We start from the raw sequence: 23,256 nt of genomic DNA on the forward strand, positions 1-23,256 counted from the left end.
CTGTATCCTAGGTCCATAAAGTGTATTCTACCTGTATAGGTGCAGTTGTTTGTTTTTCTACTGGGGTTAATAGACAGAAATAACCCACAACTCAAACACTCTATCAAAATGATAAGGTGAAACCTCCGAGTAGAATGCTAGTGCCTTCATCAGTGTGCTGATTATAACTGTATGTGGAGGTATTACAATATTAATTAGCAGGGTCACTATTAACTATATTATAGTATGAGAACCTCCCAGTTTGATGAGCAGCAGATAGAGTTGAAGATACAGGCAAAGTATATGTAAAAAATGAAGGCGTGTTTGTTCTATGCATGGATATGCAACACACAAATATACTCACATACTGTTCAACAGAAACTCATTCAGCTGGAGATTTGCCTCCCATTGATGCACTTTACCCAGCTTTTTCTGATCACTGACCCGGTAATGCACACACATTTCAAATCCAGGCAAACACCTGATTCCACTTTCTTCTGAAGCAAGCACAAGGAGGGCGCAGTAATGGAGTGCAGCAGGAACGATGCACGGATGTCAAGCCTCGGGCTGACCTTGTGACTTGATCAGCCATTGTAGTCTTTGCTTGGAAGCTAACACAATACAAAATCTGTGCAGAAACCGGGCTTGGGGAAACTCCATTCTAATCTAGGTGAAAGAAAACAAGCCCTTCGGAATCAATACTTCCATTTCTATTTTAGAGGTGCTGGTGTGGAGTCAAGGAGGAATGAGGAGGGGGGCTGTGGAGGTCAGTGGCTTCAATACGTTATCAATCTCCCTGCAGCATGGACACAGGCTGGAAACTAAGGAGAGGATTCGATTCAACTGGGTGAGCACACTATAATTCTATGGGTCAGATTTAGCAAGGTCTTTAAATTGAGTTCAATTTACACCATTTGCTTGTGAAGGGAAAACAAAACTACTAAAGCCACAAAATCAACCTTGGCCGAACAATGAATAGCTAGAACACTGTATGGGCGGTTCAATGAAGAGCAGCTAGATTAATCCCAGGGCTGAAAGGTTTGAGTTATGAGGCTGGGTAAAGGGGGACTTACCAAAATGTTTTACAATCCTAACATCTAAAGCAAACACCCACACTATTATAAATGATGGACTCCATAAAGCAGGAGGCACACCTTCACACACAGAGTGGTGGGTGTATAGGATGGCAGGAGGCACACCTTCACACACACAGAGTGGTGGGTGTACAGGATGGCAGGAGGCACACCTTCACACACAGAGTGGTGGGTGTATAGGATGGCAGGAGGCACACCTTCACACACAGAGCAGTGGGTGTATGGGGTGAGCTGCCCAGTGATGGTATTCACTGGGATCCTTCAAAAGTCTGGATGCTGTTTTGGGCACAATCACTAGGAACTGGACAAGCACTGATGTGCCGAATGGCCTCCTCTTGTAAAATTCCCTTACGTTTTTCTTTTTTTTTTTTTTTTTTTTAATGTTTTTCTACCTAAATACCCATCTATTTAATGCTGCTACATTTAAAAAAAAAGCAGACAGAGAAAGCGTTATATAAAGTGTACCAAGCCAATATGCACATTCTAATAGTTTTCCAGCCACGCGTTTTCCAGCACATTAGAAGGCCGTACAGCCCGACATCCTGTAGAACTACAAGCAGGTTCGGAGAAGACTTACGTTTTGGAGTAGTCCCAGATGACGCAGCGAGGGTCCGAGGTGCCCTGTGGGAACAGGAGAAAGTGTTTATCAGTAACTATCAAGAGAGTTTGGTGGCCGAATTCTAAACTGCACTGGCCAACAGAAGATCAAGTAAAGCAGAAAAAGAATGCGAGTCATCCAATCCACAACAGTAGTGAAATGGGTTGAATAATGAACCGCAGCAGCACCCTCGTAAGGTTTATTATTACTGTTGATGGTCAACAGGGCGGTTTCTCAAAATCACTGTGGTGAACACATATACACCAGGGACAGGGGACACCTGAACATGGCAGTGTATTGATTATTTAAGATAATGAAAAATATGAGGAATTCAAGATCTAGCAGCCACTGTACACATTAAAAAAAAAATCCCTACGGAGCCACCACGATTAGTAACGAGAAGAAAAAGAGGAAAACAATACAGCCAAAACCCATTTTGATGATAGAAAGTTTGCAAACAGACACTTAATCTGTGCTTTACGGTTCACTGTGCAGCATATTATCATTAGTCACCCTTGCCAAGTGGAAGGACACTGCAGCAAGAGATTCTGCAGTCTTTACAGTCTCTCTGTGAGCTGTCAGCCTCCTCACTGCATTATTCAAATAGAAGCCAGCCTGGCAAGGGGAGAAAACACAGAGGTGCCAATTGTCCCTCTTTGGAATTCATTCCTTTTGACCTGCTGTGCGATCCCTCATCTGCTCACACGGCTTAACAGGAGAGAGAGGACTGACCCGGGCTTGTATCGTTTGCAATTGGGATGCAGTGCTACAGCAGGAAGCTCTTTCCATCTCTGCATGCCCAGAAGACAGGCAGGTCTAACACTAGCAAAGGTACTGACACACTTCAACATCATTCGTCTCTGTTACATATACTGTCCCTACCCCTGTAACCCGCGTTCTCTGAAGGCTGTAGAGGTATAATCACATTGTCTAAGGTTAAAAAGGTAAATGGGTACCCTTTAAATTCAGGATACCACAGAACTGGCCAGGCTTAGGTGCGTCTGTGGTTGTAAATAAACCCTTTCGATTGGTGGGGTATCCACAGGGTGCTGTGTGCGAACTAAATTGGTTTGGAGGAAGACAAAAGGAGTTGCCACGGGGACCAGAGTTATCCTGGTGAGCTCCTAACCCCAGCTGGAGAGGAAGTGAAAGCAGCCAGATATGCAGCAGCCCATAGAAATCCCAGGAAGCAATGCTGTAGAGCTTAGGCTATGCCAGTTGGCAGGGAAACAAGAGATCTAACACAGCTTCAAACTTCTGCTCTTGGTGGCATGTTTCATTGCGTGGTGGCACTTTGGTGGCACTAGAGGGTGCTGTCCCTCACATGTATAAAGGCATTTTGGTTGATATGGCCTCATTACATATTTCTATAGCATGTAACTAGAACTGAAGAGCAGCTCCCAAGCTCAAGTGACAGTGCCTTAACCTACCTGAGTAACGGCACTAAGGGTTACTCTGAATGATAGCCAACAAAGGGAAATAACCAAGAAAACAGCATTTAAAGCTACTGTCACTGTCTATGCTAGCTAGCTTGCTAGTGCTAGCTATGCCAGATAGCTAGTGGTTTTGGGTTTGCTTGTTTGTTTTTTTTTAAATACTGGGATGTTTATTCAGACCCTGCCCCTGAAGGCTATTTCAGCCCTGTGCACAGTGCAGCCTGGGCCTGCTGTCTGTGTGGAGAACTCTAACTTTGCTCAGCCTCTCCGGAGCTGTCAAAAGGGCTCTCCCTCAACCACGGGGTTAGTGAGGTCACTGGGAGTCACTGTATGCACCTGGCAGTGTTTCTGGAAGGTAGCAGTGTGCACACCGCCAGGTCAGGCCATGCTGGGATACATTAGCTGAGCTGCACCATTACAAGAATCAGTCAGAACCACGCACACACACACACACACACACTGTATGTAGGAATTTATGAATCAGTTTACTTGAGGGCTGATTACATCCTATTAAAGTTTAACTGGGAAATGCAGCTGGGAAGGTTCATTTGAAGAACATGGATTGGTGGATTGGCTAAATATGTGACACTCACACTTTCAGACATCTTAGAAAAATACAACCCCCCCCACCCCCCGTAGGGACAGGAGTTTGGGTTGCAATGCTTGAGTTTAGCTTTGATAAGGACTGAAGCGTACAGCATGACTCCGAGTGGAGTTCTTACACTTAGGCCCTCGTGTTTCTGCAGTGCAGCCTCAGTTTCCATGGCTACAAGCTACCTTTCTGGTCCTAATTAACACCTCTATGCAGTTTCCACTTGTCTTGCTTTGAACAGGGGCAGATGCTACATTCTAAAGTGATTTATGGAACAGAACAGAAAGCTGATGTGTAATAGGCGAGCATGACAGCGCCCTGCTAACCTGTACCACCGGAAGAAAGTGAGTGCACAGTGTGAGCAGAGTGGAGTCAAAGGGAAAATAGTGGGAGACATGAACATGCTTTGATTGAACCACTGGTTTGAACACCTCGATCCCTCAATGAAGACTTACATTTAAAACTGGCGAGAGCTCCACGACCACCAGCGGCTCCTGTGGTTTGGGAAGCGGCCTGACCGTCACCGTGAGAACCTTGGAACTGACGACCAAGGGGCTCCTGAAAAAGAAACTGTAACAATGTAATCCAATGACATATACGAATGCCTCAATGTCACCATAGATGGATTAAGCTCCCCCACCTAAATGCCATAATTTGTTAGTCTGTCAGAGTCAACAGTGACTGAATGACCGGCATCTCTAACCCCCTACCCCCAAGCCTGAGTAAGTCACAAGCAGACAGAGGCTGCGGTACTGAATGCCCTTGCTATGAATGGAGCTGCACCCCCCTTGTGGGGCTCCGAGGTGCCGCTAGCAATCTGATTAACAGTCAGTCTGGGTGAATCCATCCCGCAGAGCTGATGACACTGCTGTCAGAGCCTACCGAACAGGAGCTATCAATACAGCGTCCCATCCACTCCTTTCACTTCGGATGAACCGCGCCATTAATCTTGCGTTTTGATTTGATTTTTAAGTAGGGCACAAACTTCATCTTCTCATTTTTTTTTTTTCTTCTTCTGGAAATTTATACTGGGCTTTGGAGATGAAAGATGACAGAATGACAGTGCAAACACAAGCTGAAATAATTTATTTATAGAGAGAGCAGGTACATCTGAAGAGCCTGCAGTTCTCCACGTATTTCACTGTCCACACTCCCACTGGTCTGATAATACAGAGGAATTCTACCCATGGGTGGTGGGATGGTGTTGGTGATATCTGGGTATGCTCTACCCCTGTACACGAAGATACCTGGATATAGGTTTAAATTAGGCTTAAAGCTTTAAAGGTGGGAGTGTGTGTGTCTATATATATATATTGTTCTCTAAAGCAGAGAGCCAAATCGGAAGAGCTCTCGCCATCAGTACCAGCACTCCATTAAAACCATTTGACTGTTCTCCTGTCTTGCACATGCATGTTTTGTTTCCTGAAAACTACATGGCCCATGGAGTTAATCATTGTTTTTTTTTTTATAACATTTTAGAAGGACAGCAAGCCACCAGTCTGCCTCTGATTAACACGGCCTCTCCTCTTCCACACACCCGTCGTTGCTCTGGGTAGCAGTCTAATACACTGCAGCCAACAGGGAAGAGCAGGGGGGGTCCGTGAAAACTGAACAACAACTCAGCCCTGCGGTGGAGTGGCTGACTGTTCAAAGCAGTGACAGCGGGTGCCATGACTAAACACGGCACACTGCACAGTGGCTGAACTCGGCAATACACAGCAACTGGAGCAGAACAGAAACAAGGAGACATTCAACCAGGCTTTTCTTTTACTCTTTCCAACATACTCCACGTTTTCGATTTTTTTTCTGCTCTATTATTTTTTTCCCCCTCTGGATTTGAAGGTATTCCAATCTTCGAATTTTTTAACCCTTCAATGAGTGTCCAAAGGCGTTTTTTTAAGATGCTGTGTCGTACAGCAATAATTACTAACATGGTTGGTTCATTGTACTGTATAACCAACGTTAAGAGATCTAGCTCTTTTTGTATCCTATCCTGTGTGGGGTTTTTTTTTCTTTTTTTTCTTTATCTGATCTCATTTTAGAATCTATCTTAATTAAAATCCAACAACTGAAATGTGCGGGGGCAGACTGCAACGTTCCAAATGATACTTTCTTTTCCATACACTTCTACTGCTGTTATATAAACAGAATACCTTATGAATGTTCATACACTAATATTTCTTTCTTAATTTCGAATGGTGATGTTGAAACTAAATGACCCCCTCCTGGGGTAATACTTGTACGCCAGTCTTGTGAGTCTGTCTTAGTTGAACAGCATTGTGATGAAGACAGCGAGAGTCCCCAATAGGTAAAGCTATAAAACTGTGGATCAACTCCCAAACTTCTGTTCCAAGCAGAACTGTGACTGCCTCACTGCTTGCACTAGCTAGACTGAACAGGAGGTAAAACAAATAAACAATGCTGTTGCACTGTTGTTACTTTATTTTTATGATCCCACACATGTGCCTCTTATTAAGTAGCACAGGCTGCACCTTTAGAGAAACACTACTGTACATTTCAGTCTTTTTAAGGGTCTCGTTTGCCAGCTGACTGATTAAAAGATACGACTCATTTAGAAGTATTTAAATCTCACAGCATTGATCACATAACATTAAGGGCTCTGAGAATGATACCTGAATTCATTAAAAAAGACATTTCTTTTGGCTCTCCGTCCTCCACACAGCTGGATACCTGCTTCCCCAGAAGCAGAAGCCTCAGCATCCTAATGGGCCAGAAATGACTGAGTCGTCTCTAATGCTCTACTCAGGCTCCCAGGAAGATGATCGCATGTGATTTTATTCAAGTACCTTTTAAGGCTCATCTGTGCTCTTGTTTTCAATGAAAGCATAAAATGTTAAAGAAAAATGTTAAAAGATTCAGTTACACTTTAGTTGAGGGATCCTTTGCAAGTGATTATTCAAGTTTACGTATGCTATTAACAGTAACAGATGATGCCTCGCTATAATCTATAACTGAAATTCTGTTGTGCTACAGCTTATAATGTTACAAAAGATTATATTACATGATTCATATATAATCACTTATAACGGGTCCCTAAACTAAAGTGCTGGCAGAGCTGCGCTGTATCATTAGTGGTTCATTCTGTTCCCTCCTGCCCCCTGTAGCTCCAATCTCGGTGCCCGTATCCCCCTCCCTTGGTGAAACCACAGTAAAATGTCTCAGGCTGACACAAGGCAGACTCTCCCCGCTGTTGCTTACTTGGGCGCCGGCAGGATCAGCCCCAGTGTTCGATACAGGATGGCTCCTATTACGAAGTACGAGGCGTCATCCGATTCTAAAAGGAGCAACCAAAAAAAAGATGTGCGTTACTGCCCTCTGCACACTGGACTGACCCCTTTAATCAAATTCACTTGGTAAGCTGCTTTTTTTCACTCGTGGAAAAACAGGCAGATAGACAGGCAGACAGATGGTGTGAAGAGAAGTAGGCAGATGGAGACAGACAGACAGACCACAAGGGCATACTGTGTGCAGCAGACAGATGACCAGACAGGCTATCAGACATACAGACAGATTATATATATATAATTTGAACTACTTTCTGAATATAGTTCTAAAAAGCAGCCTGTGACTCTTGGAATAAGAAAATGAAACAAACACACAAGCACTCAAAATAAAATAATAAAAAGCACATGAATTTTTAACCGCCTGGGCGAGAGAGGGCACTTTTCATTTCAAAGAGCGAAGAAGGCTTGCTTTGCTCTGCTTGCTGAGGAGCAGCGGCTGTCGGTCTCTTTGAGGTCTGTGCGGCAGGCTGTTTGCTGAGCAGACAGGATTCACAGGCAATGCTTTGAGTTTTTTCTAAATCTCAGAGACGACAGGGCATTGGGGAATGTTTGCTGAGAATTTCTTTTCATCGGTCGTCAATATTTAAGCTTGCAGGCTACAGACTGGGAGAGGCTCGCTGGTAAATATTTGCCACCGGAGCCATCTCGCTGTCGCCATGGCGCCCTTTGGGTTAGATTATTATGGGGTGGTGCACTGGATCCATAGCTAGTGTACCCTTTTTATGATCATCAAACATTACAAAGGAAAGAAATGAAAACAGCTGACTCTCGAGATCGAATTCATCTCTCAACGCAAGGCACAGAATCAGGACCCCTTGTGTAGGACAAATGGGCCTGCAAACACCACTGAATGAATGGGTGTGTGCACACAGTCAGAGCTGAACACAAACCACTTGGATTACAGAGCCTGCTTTCACTCCCCTTGTCCACAGAGCTCTGCTGTCAGTGCCTCTGTCAAACATGTCTGTATAACCAAACTGGAAAAAAAAAATCAATGCTGCTTCCAGACTCCTGAAAACACAAAACCTCAGTTTGACTTCAAATTGTAATTAAGCTCTGCAGAAGACGAGAGCACATTTCTTTCTCTCCTAGTTTTTTTCTCTTTGTTTTTTGGAAATGGAGTGGGGCTGACAAGCAGAGGGCTGTGCGTTCAAATTGGATTGATTCCCATTCTGATGTCGCCAGGTTCTTTTTTTTTATTCTAATGCTGTTCGATCCCAACAGAAACCAGACCTGAAGACTGCCACGTGAAACAGATTGCAAGATCTCTCTATTCTCGTCCCCTCCACTCCTGTTCAAATGTAAAGGGATTGCAAAAGCTTGCACACAAAAAACACAGAAATAATCCTAACAGTTATAATACAGCTAAACAAGGTCAGAGCATCTCTTTTGATTCAATCAATGCAATTTTTGTAGGTGCCGTTACCCAAAGTCATTCTGAATTTATTTCTTATTTTTCTAAATATTAAAAAAAATTCAAAATGAATGCCAGGCAGTTAATTTTTGATATCCCAAGGCCATGCCATGTAAGTTCAACTGCAGAATAAAATTAAGCTTGAATGATTTGAGAAATGAATACATTTGCTTCAAGAATCAACCTTGAAATGACAAATGATTCACAAAAACAAATGTATAAAAGAATGTGTTCCGAATGCAATACACAGAATTGCATACACAGGTGGAGCTGTTCAGGAAGCATGGCACAGAAAAGGGTTGCGACAGCTGCCCTGCCCACCTGATGATGCCAGGGTGAAGACCTCCTTGGGGATGAAGAGCTTGTCTTCCGAGCTCCTAGCCCAGTCCTTCATCCCTCTTCTGCCCTTCGTTGGGAAGTGGATGTCGCTGGAGACGGCCGTCACTGGCTCGCGCTGGATGCTGATCACTGTGGGCAGAGAGCCGCTCTGAGTCCTCGCATTAAACTGCACAGCAAAACTACACACACCACCTTGAGAAAGCATGGGTCCAATACTTGAATACACGTTCCCTTGGTTAACTGGCCAGATATATTTCAATAGGTGGTGCGTGGAACTAAGCGATGACACACTGCTGTGCAATGTAGCAAGGTATCAGTCTATCTGTATTAAATGAGGCTGCCTAATGTAACTGAAGAAAGTGAATACATTCGTCTGACCTCAGAACCATTCACATTTGTACCCCCAGAATAGGACCTCTTCTTTCCCATCTAAGATCACCCAATTAGCCCCCAAAGCCAGGGACTGAAATAAGTTTAGCTGCAGTTTGATCCAATCTGGGTTTAACATTGTTACCTGTAGACTGTGGCTAATCAAGCTCATAGTAAAACCTGGAATGGCTCAACCTGCCCTGCAATGTGATTTTTAATAAAAGTATGTGTGTGCGTCTCGGACTCACCAAGGTTGTCGGCGACAATGAGAGAGCTCTGGAATGCTTTGAGAGCATCCCCGATCAGGTGGATGAAATCCTCCACGACCCGCATCAGATGCACTGAGCCCGGGGAAACCTGCACACAGAGCACAGCACGACAATGCTGAGCACAGCCAGCAGAGGCACTGCAGCACCAACCCACTGGAATCACACGCAATACAATCCAACACAACGGGAGACTAAATGCAAAACAACGGCAGTGACCACTACTACCCCATTCTAGACGGTTCGTCTAACTCTCCTTATATCCCTAGACGTGGACAAATTCAAAAACTTGTCCTAAGAAATTATCATCACAACTGAATAAGCTGCACTGTAGATATGTTAAAAAATAATAATAATAAAAAATAATACGCTGTGACAAATGTACTTTCGGCAGCTCTGCGGTATTCCCTGCATCACCAGCAGATGATCTGAAGGAAAGCAGCTTTCTGAAAGTAATTCCATCTGCCTGACAGCTGATTACTGGCCACCGTCTCTATCTCTCTCTCTCTCCTACCCACTCGCCCCCGGCAGTCGGTGTGGTGTTGCGTGCTGTCTGCTCGTAACGAAGCGGCTAAACCTAGCGCTGTGGCTGGTGATTGATCATCCCCACTGTGATCAATACGTCTCAGGCCCTTTTTGTTATTAAAAAAAAAAAAAAGTTGCAATCATAAAGGCTTTAACAGAGTGATTATGGCCAGGGACAGCACTTGAGCGTGCCAGAAAGCAGAACGAGTCTCTTTAACACAGACTCCGGCTACCAACAGATGATTGCCTCGCTTCCTTGCTCTGGTCCTGAATGCAGCTTTTTTGCAGTGGAAAAATAAAGTAAAAAAAACAGCTTGTATTTTAATAAGCAGAAAACAATCCACACAATAAGACTATCAGAACAAGGGGACTGTAATGCTTAACTTGTAACTGGGACACCTGTAGTAAGCACTGTTTCAACCGATGTCAGGTGTTTAAATTGTTAGCTAAAAAGTGTTTGAATTCTTCTAGAGCAGGGGTGCCCAATCTCAGTCCTGGAGGGCCATTCCACTCCAGGTTTAAGAGGTAACATGATCGAATTAGCTACTTCAGGGTCTGGATGGAGGTTCGATTGCTTCAATTAAACAATTCAGAACAGGGTTGGAGTGGGAGGGCCAGCACTGGCCAACCCTGCTCTAGAGGGACACGTGACCTTTATTCTGTAATGCTTAGTTACTTCTTGGAATCTCCAGCAAAGGCAGTTCTTTACAATGATTAACGGAACAGACATCGCTTTTGATCCCTGTGTAGCTTGGATATGTAGATACACGTCAACCAAGCACCCACTGTGCTGCCTTAGTCAGATCTTCAGCTTTGACCGGAACTCAATTCTAACCGGAACTGACCAATCTTAGTTTTTCGACAGCAACGTACCTGCTGTGCATCGTCCCATTTCTCCCTGTTTACCACATCCAACATGAGGCTGACTACCTGGAAGAATCTCTATAGAGGAGAGAGGAGAGAGGAGAGCGGAAGGGTCAGACAGTCTCCCTGGACTAAAGAATGTTAGCATAGATTTGGTCGTTTGGGCTTAGCCTTTACTTTATTAATAACAACGTAATGACCACATTTATAACACATCCATGCACATTTTAATAAGCGTTAAACTTTAGATCACCCTTAGAAATGCATCCCAGTGGTTTTACTAGATGCATATCATTGAATGCGTCCCTTGTTGTGAAAAATGAATGACATAAAATATTATACTCCTGGTCTGGGGATTGAAGTCAGTTTACATTCACCATGATTCCAACCACAAATACAGTACATTATGGTTAAACTGCAATCTAAAATCCCTGCTGTACAGAGAACGACCCCAATGCATTTAAATAAAACTGGCACGCAAGGTTGATTTCCACTATGTGCTGGGAATGGCTGGAGCACTTGGAGGAATTCTTATTTCTGTGTACAGGAAATTGAGGCTGAAAAACATTGCTCGCCCTTCGCCCTGTACCACGCTGAGCATCATTTTAGCGGTGTGTGATTCACTGTGTGATCTCACCCATCCTGATTCTTAGATTATTTATTATTGCTAACATCAGTGCCATGCTCAGTAAAGCTGAACCATTAGGATCCTTTAAAAGCCAATTAGACAAGGCTGTGAGATCAATCAGCCTCTAGGAATAGCCTCTTCTCATTCTGAACTTTTCGGAACCATCATCATCATGATGTCCCTAGTTTTTAGGGGAGGGGGGTCCATGTGCCTGCTGCACAGGGAGTCTTTCTCCTCACCTGTATGTCGTCTGCTGCTGGGATGTAGGTTGCTCTCTTGAAGGTGTCGGTCACATTTCGGAGAATCTCCACTGAGAACAAGAGGTCTCCGCTGTAATAGCTCTTCCGGGACATTAACTCGAGGAGACTCCTCACGATCTGAGACATACCTTCCCCAGCCAGGGTCCTCTGACCCTTCGCAAGATGCTCTCGAAGCTGCAGAGAGTGAGGGGGGGAGGGGGGCGACAGGGAAACAAACCTGGGTTACAGGCGGACAATTTGCTTTCGAGTCTGACGGGGTCAACAGAATTTTGGTTTTGGAATAAAAATGCCCGATATTAACTTTCGCTTCTTCACTGCTCTTGTGCAATTTCTATATTTAGTTTGGGGACTTATTCAGTGAGAGATTACGAACAGATTAAACAGTGCTTTGACAATTGAGAATAAAACCCTGCGTGACCACCAGTCATTGATATACCAAGAGTGGCATGGAAAGGACCACAGCCAGCAATGGCACCATGGGCTACTCCATATCCTATTACAACAGACTATTGAAATCCTGTCGGTACATCAAATGCGATTACACTGCATGGTTGAACTAACAAATACGCTTCTACAGAATTCATAGTGAATTCATCTTACATGAAGAACACGTCCACTCAAGATTCAGGACACAACCCTCAACTCTTAATGCGTTCCTCATGAGCAGGCACTTTATTAAATAATGTGACAGAAAATAAAGGTCTGACTCTAATCCCTTGGATAGACCCCATTAGAGCAGATACTGAGAGTTGAATTTGCACCTACTGATAGATGTAAGTATCTGTACTCGTGTGAGATGCATCTGGCGAAGCTCGGAGGGCCCCAGTAAGCAACTCCATTAGTGTCCAGCAAACAACGACGACTGGCAGATCCTGTGGACACAAAGCAGGGGAGGAGCATCAGGGACATGTGCATACAGCAAAGGCAGTGAGCCAGACTCTCTCAGGTAACATAAAATAAGGGCTAGGGCTCGCGCTGAAGAATAAACTTCTTTATGGAGTATACATGAGAACTCAGCACCTACACTGTCTTCCTGCCTCTGGACCTCAGCACCCACACTGTCTTCCTGCCTCTGGACCTCAGCACCCACACTGTCTTCCTGCCTCTGGACCTCAGCACCCACACTGTCTTCCTGTCTCAGGACCTCAGCACCCACACTGTCTTCCTGTCTTATTAACAGCAGAGCAGTTACCTGTTGCGTTTGACGGACACTTGTTGTAAATAATCTCCCCAGCTGCTGCTCTCTTCCAGGTCATGGACACGATGTATTCATCCTGGCACATCTCATGGGGAGCTGGGGACACACAACAAGCCCCCTGGTAAAACCACAGACACAGGAAACCAACCGCAAGCACCGCACTCACAACGCGACTCACTCCAGCGGTGACCTGCTGAACCAGAGCTGTACAAAATCACTGCTCTTTACTTACAGCTCGGCATGGAATTAGTGTATGGCATATAATACACGGGTCAGCTCTGCATTCAGGAATTGCAATGGTATCTAGTCATCGTCAAACACAATACAACATTTTTACTTTGCAGAAGGAATGTCAGCAATGCCACCGATCCTGTATTAGTAACAGCGTCAATCATTCAATCAATCAATCAGTCATTCAATAAGCCCACGAATAATTAAAACAATTTTATGAGTTGAATTAAAATGATCTACATAAAACACACAAACTAAGTCCTTGACTAATTAATTAATTGATTGATTAATTCATGAGTTTACTTAAATCTGATTTAGGTCACTAAATTTAAATTTTAAAATTTAATTTTAGACTTGTTTGTGCACTTTAAAAATACATAAATAAATAAATATTAATGCAGGGATTTGTTGACCTAAATCTACTGAAAACAAAAAACAAACATGCATAGCCTACTACTTTCTTTGCTCATCTAGTTGTTTGTATGCCACCCCTGTTTACAGATGGACAGACTGACCTGGACACTTCTTGTCATTGCAGGTGCGTAGCTCCTCCCCTGACCCCTCACAGGGGTAGCCCTGCTCCCCCGTCCCCTGGCACATCCGGAACCGCTGCTGCCAGCCTGTGTCGCAGGTCTTCGAGCACAGGCTCCAGTGATTCCAGTTACCCCACTTCCCATCCGCTACAGGGGCAGAGAGAAAGTGAGAGAAAAGAGTGCTCAGTGCTGACACTGCACCCGCAGTGCCACTGTCCACAATACAACCGCGTCCAGTGCACAGGCACTGTCAGATTCATACTGCGGACTCCCTTGGTTATTGTGTGCAGTTAATTGCCCATCCACAGAGACACAAGAGGTCCTTATTCACAAAACTTTAATTCATTATAATAAAATAATCTTTATTTTTATATGGCACCTTTCATAGTGGACCACCATCACACAGCGCTTTACAAGATATGAGACTAGGGTGGGTGAGCTATGCACAGCTGCACAGTCACTTACAACAATGTCTCACCTGAAAGCCTGAGCACAAGGGGGTTCAGTGACTTGCTCAGAGACACAGTGAGTCAGTGGCTGAGCTGGGATTTGAACCGGGGACCTCCTAGATACAAGCCTGTTTCTTTAACCACTGGACCACACAGCCAACTATAATAATTGGGTTATTTACAAAATGTCTTAAATAATCCAGAAACTGACATGCTCACACCCTACTTTCCCTCAACCTGCCGTGAGGTGTTTTTTTTCAGAAGCATTGCTGTGCTGCGATAGTTAGTAAGCATGAGAAGATATTGATCTTTGTCGAATTAGCAATAATCATACAGAACACACACACACACACACTCATATATTAAGCAGGTTAAATATTAGGGAATTGTAGACAGCATCCCTTTGATGTCAAATGTTTGTATCTATCCTAACAAGTCTTTTTTGAGGTTTCTTTAAAAACAGTACAAAACAATCTAATGCATTCTAAACTGTATTCAATGCATCAAATTCGACTTTAAAAAAAATAACTCACTAAATGAAGCCTTGTGAATAGAGGACCCCATGCATGAACAATATCAATCACTGTCCAATCTCTACAGGAAAGCTGGGCTGCAGGGGACTGTTCCTGTATAGCTCAGGGAGACATTCACGACACCACTCCATGAAATCACGCTGTCAGCCTGGGTTGTGATAGGATTGATGAATAGCACGTCTATGCCAGCATTTGTGTATGCGTTTTTACATTTAACAGCGCTGCTGCAAATCATTATGTCACAGGCTATAATTGCCAGCGTGCAGCCTGGTTGTTATATATCTTCTCATTGCCAATTATATCATGTGTGAGGCACTTTAACTGGGAAACAAAGACGCGACTGGATAAACAAGCATGTGGGCCAAAGCCATTGGTGAAACCTAACTATACAATGAAAAATTAAACTCTGAATGTTTCTAGCCATTGTCAAATCTTTCCCAACTGCTTCTTAAAAAAGGAAAAGGTAAATGTTTGCAAGTACGAAATAACAGCTATGAAGGAAAAAAAGCCTTGGTACCACAAGATATATTATAATTTTTTTTACATAGCACATTTCATAGTGGTCCACCATCACAAAGCGCTTTACAGATGTAGGCTGGAAACTGTGTATTATATGCAGAGTCACTTGCAATAGGACATTTATTTCATATCCGCAGGATGGAGCACAAGGAGGTGAAGTGACTTGCTCAGGGTCACACACAGCAAGTCAGCCAGTAGCAGAGGTGGGATTTGAACCAGTGACCTTCTGCTTACAAGCCCTGGGCTTTAACCACCAGACCACACTGCCACAATCACTCCATATAACCCTAATAACACTAGAGTAAGAGCGTCATGCAAGGGAGCTGCTTTGCACTCCTCCCCTGCCCTCGTGAAACAAAGCAAGCCTGGTACTTACCTGGGCAGGCTGTGAGAACGCAGTTCCGGATGTCCGCATGGGGACCTTTGCACTCGGTCCAGCCGTGAACTGAGACACTGCACCGCCGCGTGCGCTGCTGAGTGCCATTGGAACACGTGACTGAACACCTGGTCCAGGGAGTCCACTCCAACCACTGCCCCTCCACTGCCAACACAAAACACACACACAGACGCCCCGCTGTTAGTGCCGGCAGCGCCCCTGTCAGGGAGCCAAGCACAGGCCTGAGGGCACCTCCTGGGTGATACATACAGGGTCGTCAGGCAAGATTTGTTTGTGACTTTAGAGGCCTGTTTTTGTTATATAAATCTGGAGCTTGTCTCTGAACGCAAGCACAGGTTTCTTAAAGCAGACTGAACTGTCTGGTTTTGGAACAAAGAGATGCTGTGGAGAAGGCAACAGGTGTAGGCTGTATGCTTTTCATTTTTAAGAAGCTTCACACCAGACACAAGACCGTTCTGTGTGAGTTTGAGGTTGGTTTTACGTTGTCACCCAAAATCAACAAAAACATTGAACAATGTTATTACCATAGATGGAAGGCCCCAATAGTGTATTATTGGAATGAATAAACTTGAAAACAAGGCAAAGATCAGCATTTATTTAGTTATGCTTTTATACTGGGGGGGGGGGGGGTAGCTTAAACATGTTCTTGCACTGATGCTAGCTTAAACATGCGAGGCTACGAAGGAGATCAAAAGCCAAATCTATGCTGAAATAGTGCCCTGAACAGTTCTTGCACAGCAGCGACACAACAAATCAAAACAGGAATTGTAAGCTGCATCGCAGCTCTGAAAATGTCATTTCTACCTATTAGGATACAAATGGAGACAGCACATCCCATTAGGTAGAATCACAGTGTAACCGCACGGATTCCAACAGCTCATTAGTATGTACTGGCACAGAAGGAGGCCGTCGCTACAGATATACAGCAGTGCAGTGGAGGAGTGAGCTGAGCGAATGGCAATTTTTTGATTTAGTAAATTAGGAGTTTAAGTCCCGTCGCGGATCATTTGCATGGGAGATTTACTGTGGCAGTCCCCAGAAATTAAGAGCTATGGGTCCATGGTTTTCAAGTCAGCCTAAATAAAAATAGAAGGGGCAGAACCACAGCTTTTCCACTCACTCAGCTGGCAAATAATGTACCAGTCTGAGCAGTCACTAAGACAGAGCCCCATAAAAAGAAGATAACGCTGACCCCAGGCACATTTTTTCCATGCGCATGCTGAAAGGATGGTTTACCTATTCATGGCCACCAAGAATAAGTAAGCAAGTGGTATTCGTGAGAAAAATAAGACAAGAAAACCCAACCCCCATTCATTGTGCATTTATTCACCAGCCCAATACCAGCTGGGGAGCAGTACAGTACAGGTGTACCCATGTTCTTTAGATCTATCTAAGCAGGTCCGTGTGCCTACAGCTGAAACAAGCTTTCTGGGAATATAAACTGGACATCGATCAAAACGGTACAGGAGAATCATCCGACTGCTGCTCCACTCTAAAGCAAATCTTTTCTTAGGATCGGAGAGGCTTCATTCTGTTGGTAACGAGAGATGCCAGCCATTCAAGGTTCCGAGGTTTGGGGTTAAAAAGGGGTACCACGTTGCTGAAACTCTCTCACCAATTCTCTGTCAGTATCACAAGCCTTACACACTGACGCCTACGTGCTCTGTGTAAGATTCGGACTGTGGGAAAGTTGGAAGAGATTTTAATCTCACTAGGGTCTGCACCTCATGCTCATAACCCCAACTCCACTGCTAACAAGACAATATTTTACATCAGAAATACTTAATTCACACTTCTTAATAGACTCTACAAACAAGGCATTATAGAGCAAGTACTAAAATGAACTATGAGCGTTTGGAAATCCTGTATACATTCTTTAAAGGGTTTTTTTTTTTTTGGGGTGGGATGAAATGTTACAGTGGTGCTTAAAACTTTACCATGGGGGGCTTTGGTCCCCTAAAACCAATATAAAGTGCTCTGGGTTGAAACGGACAGCTGAAACACAAAATGATGAACACATAAGAAATGGGAATGCTTTTTTTCCACGTCACCAAAACACTATAAAACACGTAATTCCTAGAAACTGTCACACTAATAAATGTAACACTGAAACAAACCGCCGCAATGTAAAATGTTTTTTTTTTTCACAAAGCAAATAGTTTCTCCAACACAAGCTCCTTGTATAAACGAATATCTCTGACAGATATTCCATTCCACTCCACTGCGTGCTGTAAGAATTCTCCAGGGCGACCTATAAGCCCTGCTTAAAGATGTTATTAGCAAGGTTCAGGTGTCAGGATCGCGTGGATTATGTGCAAAGCAGGAAGATTACAGATTAACGGCAAAAGCTTGTCTTCATTTTCCATTGTTAGCTACAAAACCGGAAAAAATTGTGTTTAATTACAGTAGATACTGTGAGCTATTCAGTCACTCTCTATTTTAAGGGGCAGCTCATTTTTGAACTCCTTCATTGACACATGAATAAATGTGTTCACGTTTTGTTACTAGTATAAATTGAAGCTGTTTCCTTCTCTTATACTGATTTGGGACACACTTCACAATACAGGTGCAGGTCCATACAAAGTAGCTGCAATGCACGCTGTTGTTACTTTTTCTTACAAATTATATGATGGGAAAACAACTGTTAAGTGCATGTATTAATAAATGGATCTACTGTGTAATTCAGTGTAGTGCTAGCAGATTATTTCTGCAGGTTATAGTATACTTAGTTTACCTTGGTTTTCCATGTTTATTAATATGCTTTACCATACGTTGTTATTCTTTACAATGCTTACCCATGCTGCAGCATGCTTCCCCTTTTACTATGGTAAAGTTTTAGAAGGGTCATGTCTGCATTGTACCAGAAGTCATTTATTCAATAACACTCAAAATGGAATAGAAAATACAAAACAACATCACACTAACACTTTGATAGCAAGACATCACAATTGTGAAACGATCATCTCCATAAGACCTACAATCGCAACAGATGATGTACACAGGCTGACGACTGAACGAGAGACATAAATCAACGGGCACAAATAGGAACGAAACACACTCACACATTCACAAACACAAACACTCATTTGAGAGCTTCTAAGTACTTCTGTTGTTCATTAGAGCATAATACAAAACACCTCGTCTGTGGAGATGCTTGCTTTACATTTATAAAGTACATGTGGATACACAGCAGCATGCTGAATCATCTCCATCACATCTTATAATTGAAGGCATCAGTGCAAGAACATGTACCATTTGTCTTTCAAATAGGACACAACTCATCTGTTTATCAACCCCCTCCAAAAAGCAGTTATGATACCTAGCAAAAACATGTTTACTTCAAACATGCTTTTCTCAGTTACAAAAAAAAATGTGACTCTTCAGGCACTTGCACTGATAGCTTTAATTATATGACTCACAACTTGTCTCTGTGTGCTAGATGCCTCTATTGTGTTCAGTATGGTTCATTGAGCATTTTTTGTTACAAGAGACCACTGGATGTGACACTTGAGATTTTGGAACTGGGACGACCTTATCTGTGTTTGCCCAGCTGCTAGATAAGGGCAGGTTTTCCACTGAATAAAGGAAAATGTATAAGCTTTAGTTTAATGATCCATTAATAAGCAACTTTAAATTTGCTATTAAAGGTGCTGATGGCTATAGCTGTTTAACATCATTATTTATGCACTCTGCATAGCCACAGTAATTTAAGCAGTAAAGGCTTTCAGAATTACAGGCACACAGAAAACATGATGGGTGGGGAAATGCAAAATGAAATATAATCAAGGAAAGCCACAAGTAGCTTGGCGGTCCTGTCTTTCGTTATTGACTGGCTAAGGTTGCACGTCATACACAAAGCAGTCATGCATGAGCTCCGCATGGTATTGCACAAGTGCTAATCCTGCAGGTAGCACAACTGCAACTCAAACAAGTGCAAAACTGTCCATTGATTTTTTGCATTGCTAAACAGAGGGCTTGATTTTCAAAGATTCGTACACATGCAACTCCCCACCTCACTCACAAAGTCCAACCAGTTTGAAATCAAGACAGACAGACACACAGACAGACAGTCTATTTCAATGACAGAATCATCAACAGATATTAATACTGGTACCATAAAAAGTTTTTTGCTATCGTCGATGTATTTTTATTATTTATCATGTATTTTTATATACTTGTGTTAATCAGCCTGATTGAAATAGAATTAATGTGAAGTATCATTAAAATAGATCCACAGATAGACAGATAGACAGTAAACCAAAATACATGAAGAAAGATATACAGACAGACAGACAGACAGGCACGCTAGGGAAATTAGCAGACAGGCAGACATACTGATGAGTGAGTAGTTAGGCAGGCAGGCAGACAGACAGACAGACAGGCAAGGAGGCAGGCAGGCAGTTAACAGAAAGTTTAAAGCTGTTTACACTATTTGCACGGTATTTTAAAATCCTCCGATCCCTGTCCTCCAGACAAGATTTAACTACGCTATTGATTACCAGAGGCACTCTGAATCTGCACGCTCCTGCAAGTTCTGGTTTAGAGTAACGTACCACGAACAGTATAGAACCAATGCACACAAGAAAAGTAAGTGTAGCTAAAATCATTTTCCCTTACGGTCTGATTAGCACCATCTGGTGGTCAAATGTTGTAACTGTAGTCTGTCCAAGTGCGGAAGAGCAGTGAACTTGAGCAGGCAGAAGAGAGGCAATGGTTAAAAATGCCTTCGGAATGATTTGTTAATTACTGTTTTGTGAACTGAAACCAATAAATTAAGGTAATTGTTTTAATTCCCATATCAGAATATTAATTAATAATAAATATTATTCATCAATATTTAAAATGTGTGTATTTAATTTATGCTGGGAGAACTGCAAAATAAAAGAAAAACATACCAATAATTAATACATGAATATAGTTACTTTGGTCATATTTAAGCGATCCATTATAATTGGTTATATATGAATAATTTAATAATACATATAAACGACAGTCTTACACTATCTTCCGGAAAAACTGCATAGTGTTTTTATAGCTAAACAAAATCTACAATAGCTTAATTAAAAACATGTTTCTAGATTAAATATCACCATGTTTAACACATCCCTAAAACAAGTGGCAATGAATATTTTTGTGCAGGTAAAACAGGTTTATTTTACCTATTGTAGAAGGCTGTATACTGTCCTATTTTCCTTGTTCTTTTTTTCATCCTATGTGTATGTGTGTTGTGTTTCTGGTTTATAGCTTAGCTATTTACTGTATTGTACTTAATTTACAACATCCATTTTCTTTGTCAAGCAGTATTACCGCAAATAAAACAAAACAAACAAAAAAAAACAACCAAAATGAAAACGTATGACTTCCAAAGAAAACAAATGAACGAACGAAAGAACGAACGAACAAAGGAACTACTGGGACAGGACAAACAGAGACAGAGAGAGGGAGGTAAGGGGTTAGAGGTCAGGGGTCAGGGGTCAGAGAGGCGTGGGTGTACTAACCGGGGCACACAGCGATATTGCAGAGTTTATTTTGCACCTCGGCCCCCTCGCAGGCCTTTCCTCCGTGCTGCGGAGCGCTGCAGGTCCGCGTTCTCATTCTGGACCCTCTCCCGCACGTTACCGAGCACAAACTCCACGGAGACCACTCCTCCCACAGCCCGTGCACTGCAACAAACACCAATAAACACCAGGGGGCGGTCACCAGCACGCACTCACACCCCCCTCCCGTGCACGCGCCCGTACAGGTGCGGCGAGGGTGTATCAGGGGTCAATAGCTACCTGCAATCAGATTCCTTTTGAGTAAATTATTACAGTGTTTGTTTGTTTTTTCTTTTACCTTACTAACATTAAAATTAACATACTGGCCAGTAGAAGTGTTGTGCTCTGTTAAGATACTGCGTATAATTATTGTTATTTGCAAAAGTAATATTAAAGGTAACAACTTTAATATGTTACTTCTATAAGGAATGAAATCAGTAATATTTGACAGATCACTTTCTGGAGCCAGTTATCAGTGCCTGCAATAACTTTTACCAACATTCTAACCTTTCTTTTTTTTAATTTATAGCTTAAAAAAGTACAGTTTATAAAACATGCCAATACTGATTACAACCCACATGCAATACATGTTTCCAACACCACAGGAGTGCCAAGGGTCTGGTAGAAAAGTCAGAGGGATAACCCGAGTTTGAGCAATAAGCATCAGTATTCATTTCAAGGTTGTACTGCTTTTTTATTATCGGGGGCTTTGCATGTTCATAAAGCATTCTGTTGTGAGATTCCCAGACTCGTAAAGCCCGATTTTCAAAACCTATGTTGTGGATTTCAGCTGCTGCATGTGTGTTTTTTTTTTTTTTTTTTTGGGGGGGGGGGGGGTGTGTGTGCACTTTTTCTAAATGTTTTGTATTAATTTAAAGGGCTAGCAGCTAAATCGTCTATAGCAGATTACTTCTTGTAGACAAAGAGGTGGTCCTTTTTATTATTTGTGTACTTCTTTTACTTGACACTATAACGTTTTTACTGGTCACTTTATTCGAGTTTAGTTAACTAATATACATTTACACTAAGCCTTATCAGCCCCATTGAAGATTGAGGAAAATACGCTCAACACAAGTTGCATGCTTTGAAAAGCAGGACTTTAAAGGGTAAATAAGGACCTTTTTTATTTTGTTGAGTTGCAAGTTCCCATGTGTTGCTATTACTGTTTACGGAAGGTGTGTATTTTGTTTTTTTTGCAGGAGTGAAATATCAGTAAATAGAGGAAGAGAAGCACAGAGAGAGGGGAGGAAAGATGGAGAAAGAAGGAAAGAAGGGAGGGGTAAAGTTTTAAAACAAAATAAATAAAATAATAACAGTTTGAATAAAAAAAATAATAATGCCAATAACAATAATGAAATAAAAAAAATTAAAAAAAAAACACGTTGGTTTTAGACCTGGATCTTGCTCAAAAAGAGCCACTCATTTGTGAATATATGCATTAGCGCAACTCACTGAACGCTAGAGAGGGGTAGGTGGATTAAAAGAAAATACAATAAACTTCAGCAAACGTACCTTACAGAAATCAAATAAGCTTGTTCAAAACTGTCACACAAGTGTCTCACACTGTAAAAAATAAGCCAATTCCACGACACTGTGTATGTATAAAGTCAGCCCTTAAACCACTTGCCTAATTAATACAGTCAGAACCATCTCACGTCTAATACTTGAGCTTGTTATCTGCGCTTTCTGTGGCGTTGCACAGAATCAAAAGGTGACTGCGAGTGCAGATGTTTCCAGGGTGTTTGCAATGATTGGTTTGTCTCTGTTAGTCAGTGCTCTTCTGACACAGCTTCTTTCATCTGTCCTGGCGCAGACAGTCTCATCACTACCCCTTTTCATACATGTTGCTTACATGCAGTACGGAAGCACCCCAGTCTCTTAAACGACAATCACAAACTCTGCATACAAAAATAGAAGCTAAATAATACAGCATGGAATTCAAGCTGACATCAGTGCTTCTTCGGAATTTTATTAGATAATAGACAATTTGGGACAAGGTCATTCAAGATTATTTTTCAAGGACACCGTTTCTTTAAGCAATATACCAATTTTAACAGTAAAAAACTAACAAGGAACTAACAGCAATAAACTAGCTGCTGCTTTACCTGTAACTAGGTTGATTCTTGCTAGTATTTTATCATCGAAATGGTTTAATTCCTTTACGAAAACCCCCCAGAACACAGCATCTCC

At 42.5% G+C, this 23,256-nt stretch overlaps 1 protein-coding gene across 6 annotated transcripts in view; it reads right to left on the reverse strand.

Moving 5' to 3' along the window:
• Positions 1-23,256, reverse strand: part of adgrb2 (adhesion G protein-coupled receptor B2) — a 118,289-nt gene that overhangs the window by 37,842 nt on the left and 57,191 nt on the right. For 5 of the 6 annotated variants that reach the window (XM_041233842.1, XM_041233847.1, XM_041233844.1 and 2 more), the window contains 12 exons: positions 21,028-21,192; positions 15,509-15,673; positions 13,614-13,778; positions 12,862-12,963; positions 12,435-12,541; positions 11,649-11,843; positions 10,791-10,859; positions 9,375-9,483; positions 8,740-8,886; positions 6,919-6,994; positions 4,155-4,257; positions 1,651-1,694 (listed from right to left, as the gene is read on the reverse strand). In XM_041233842.1, the coding sequence (XP_041089776.1) occupies positions 1,651-1,694; positions 4,155-4,257; positions 6,919-6,994; positions 8,740-8,886; positions 9,375-9,483; positions 10,791-10,859; positions 11,649-11,843; positions 12,435-12,541; positions 12,862-12,963; positions 13,614-13,778; positions 15,509-15,673; positions 21,028-21,192 (1,447 nt within the window). The remainder of the gene's footprint in view (positions 1-1,650; positions 1,695-4,154; positions 4,258-6,918; positions 6,995-8,739; positions 8,887-9,374; positions 9,484-10,790; positions 10,860-11,648; positions 11,844-12,434; positions 12,542-12,861; positions 12,964-13,613; positions 13,779-15,508; positions 15,674-21,027; positions 21,193-23,256) is intronic. The other variant, XM_041233846.1, reaches the window with a different exon arrangement.

The sequence above is a fragment of the Polyodon spathula genome, chromosome 32 (genome assembly GCF_017654505.1).
Source record: "Polyodon spathula isolate WHYD16114869_AA chromosome 32, ASM1765450v1, whole genome shotgun sequence".
In the NCBI taxonomy this organism is placed as follows: domain Eukaryota; kingdom Metazoa; phylum Chordata; class Actinopteri; order Acipenseriformes; family Polyodontidae; genus Polyodon; species Polyodon spathula.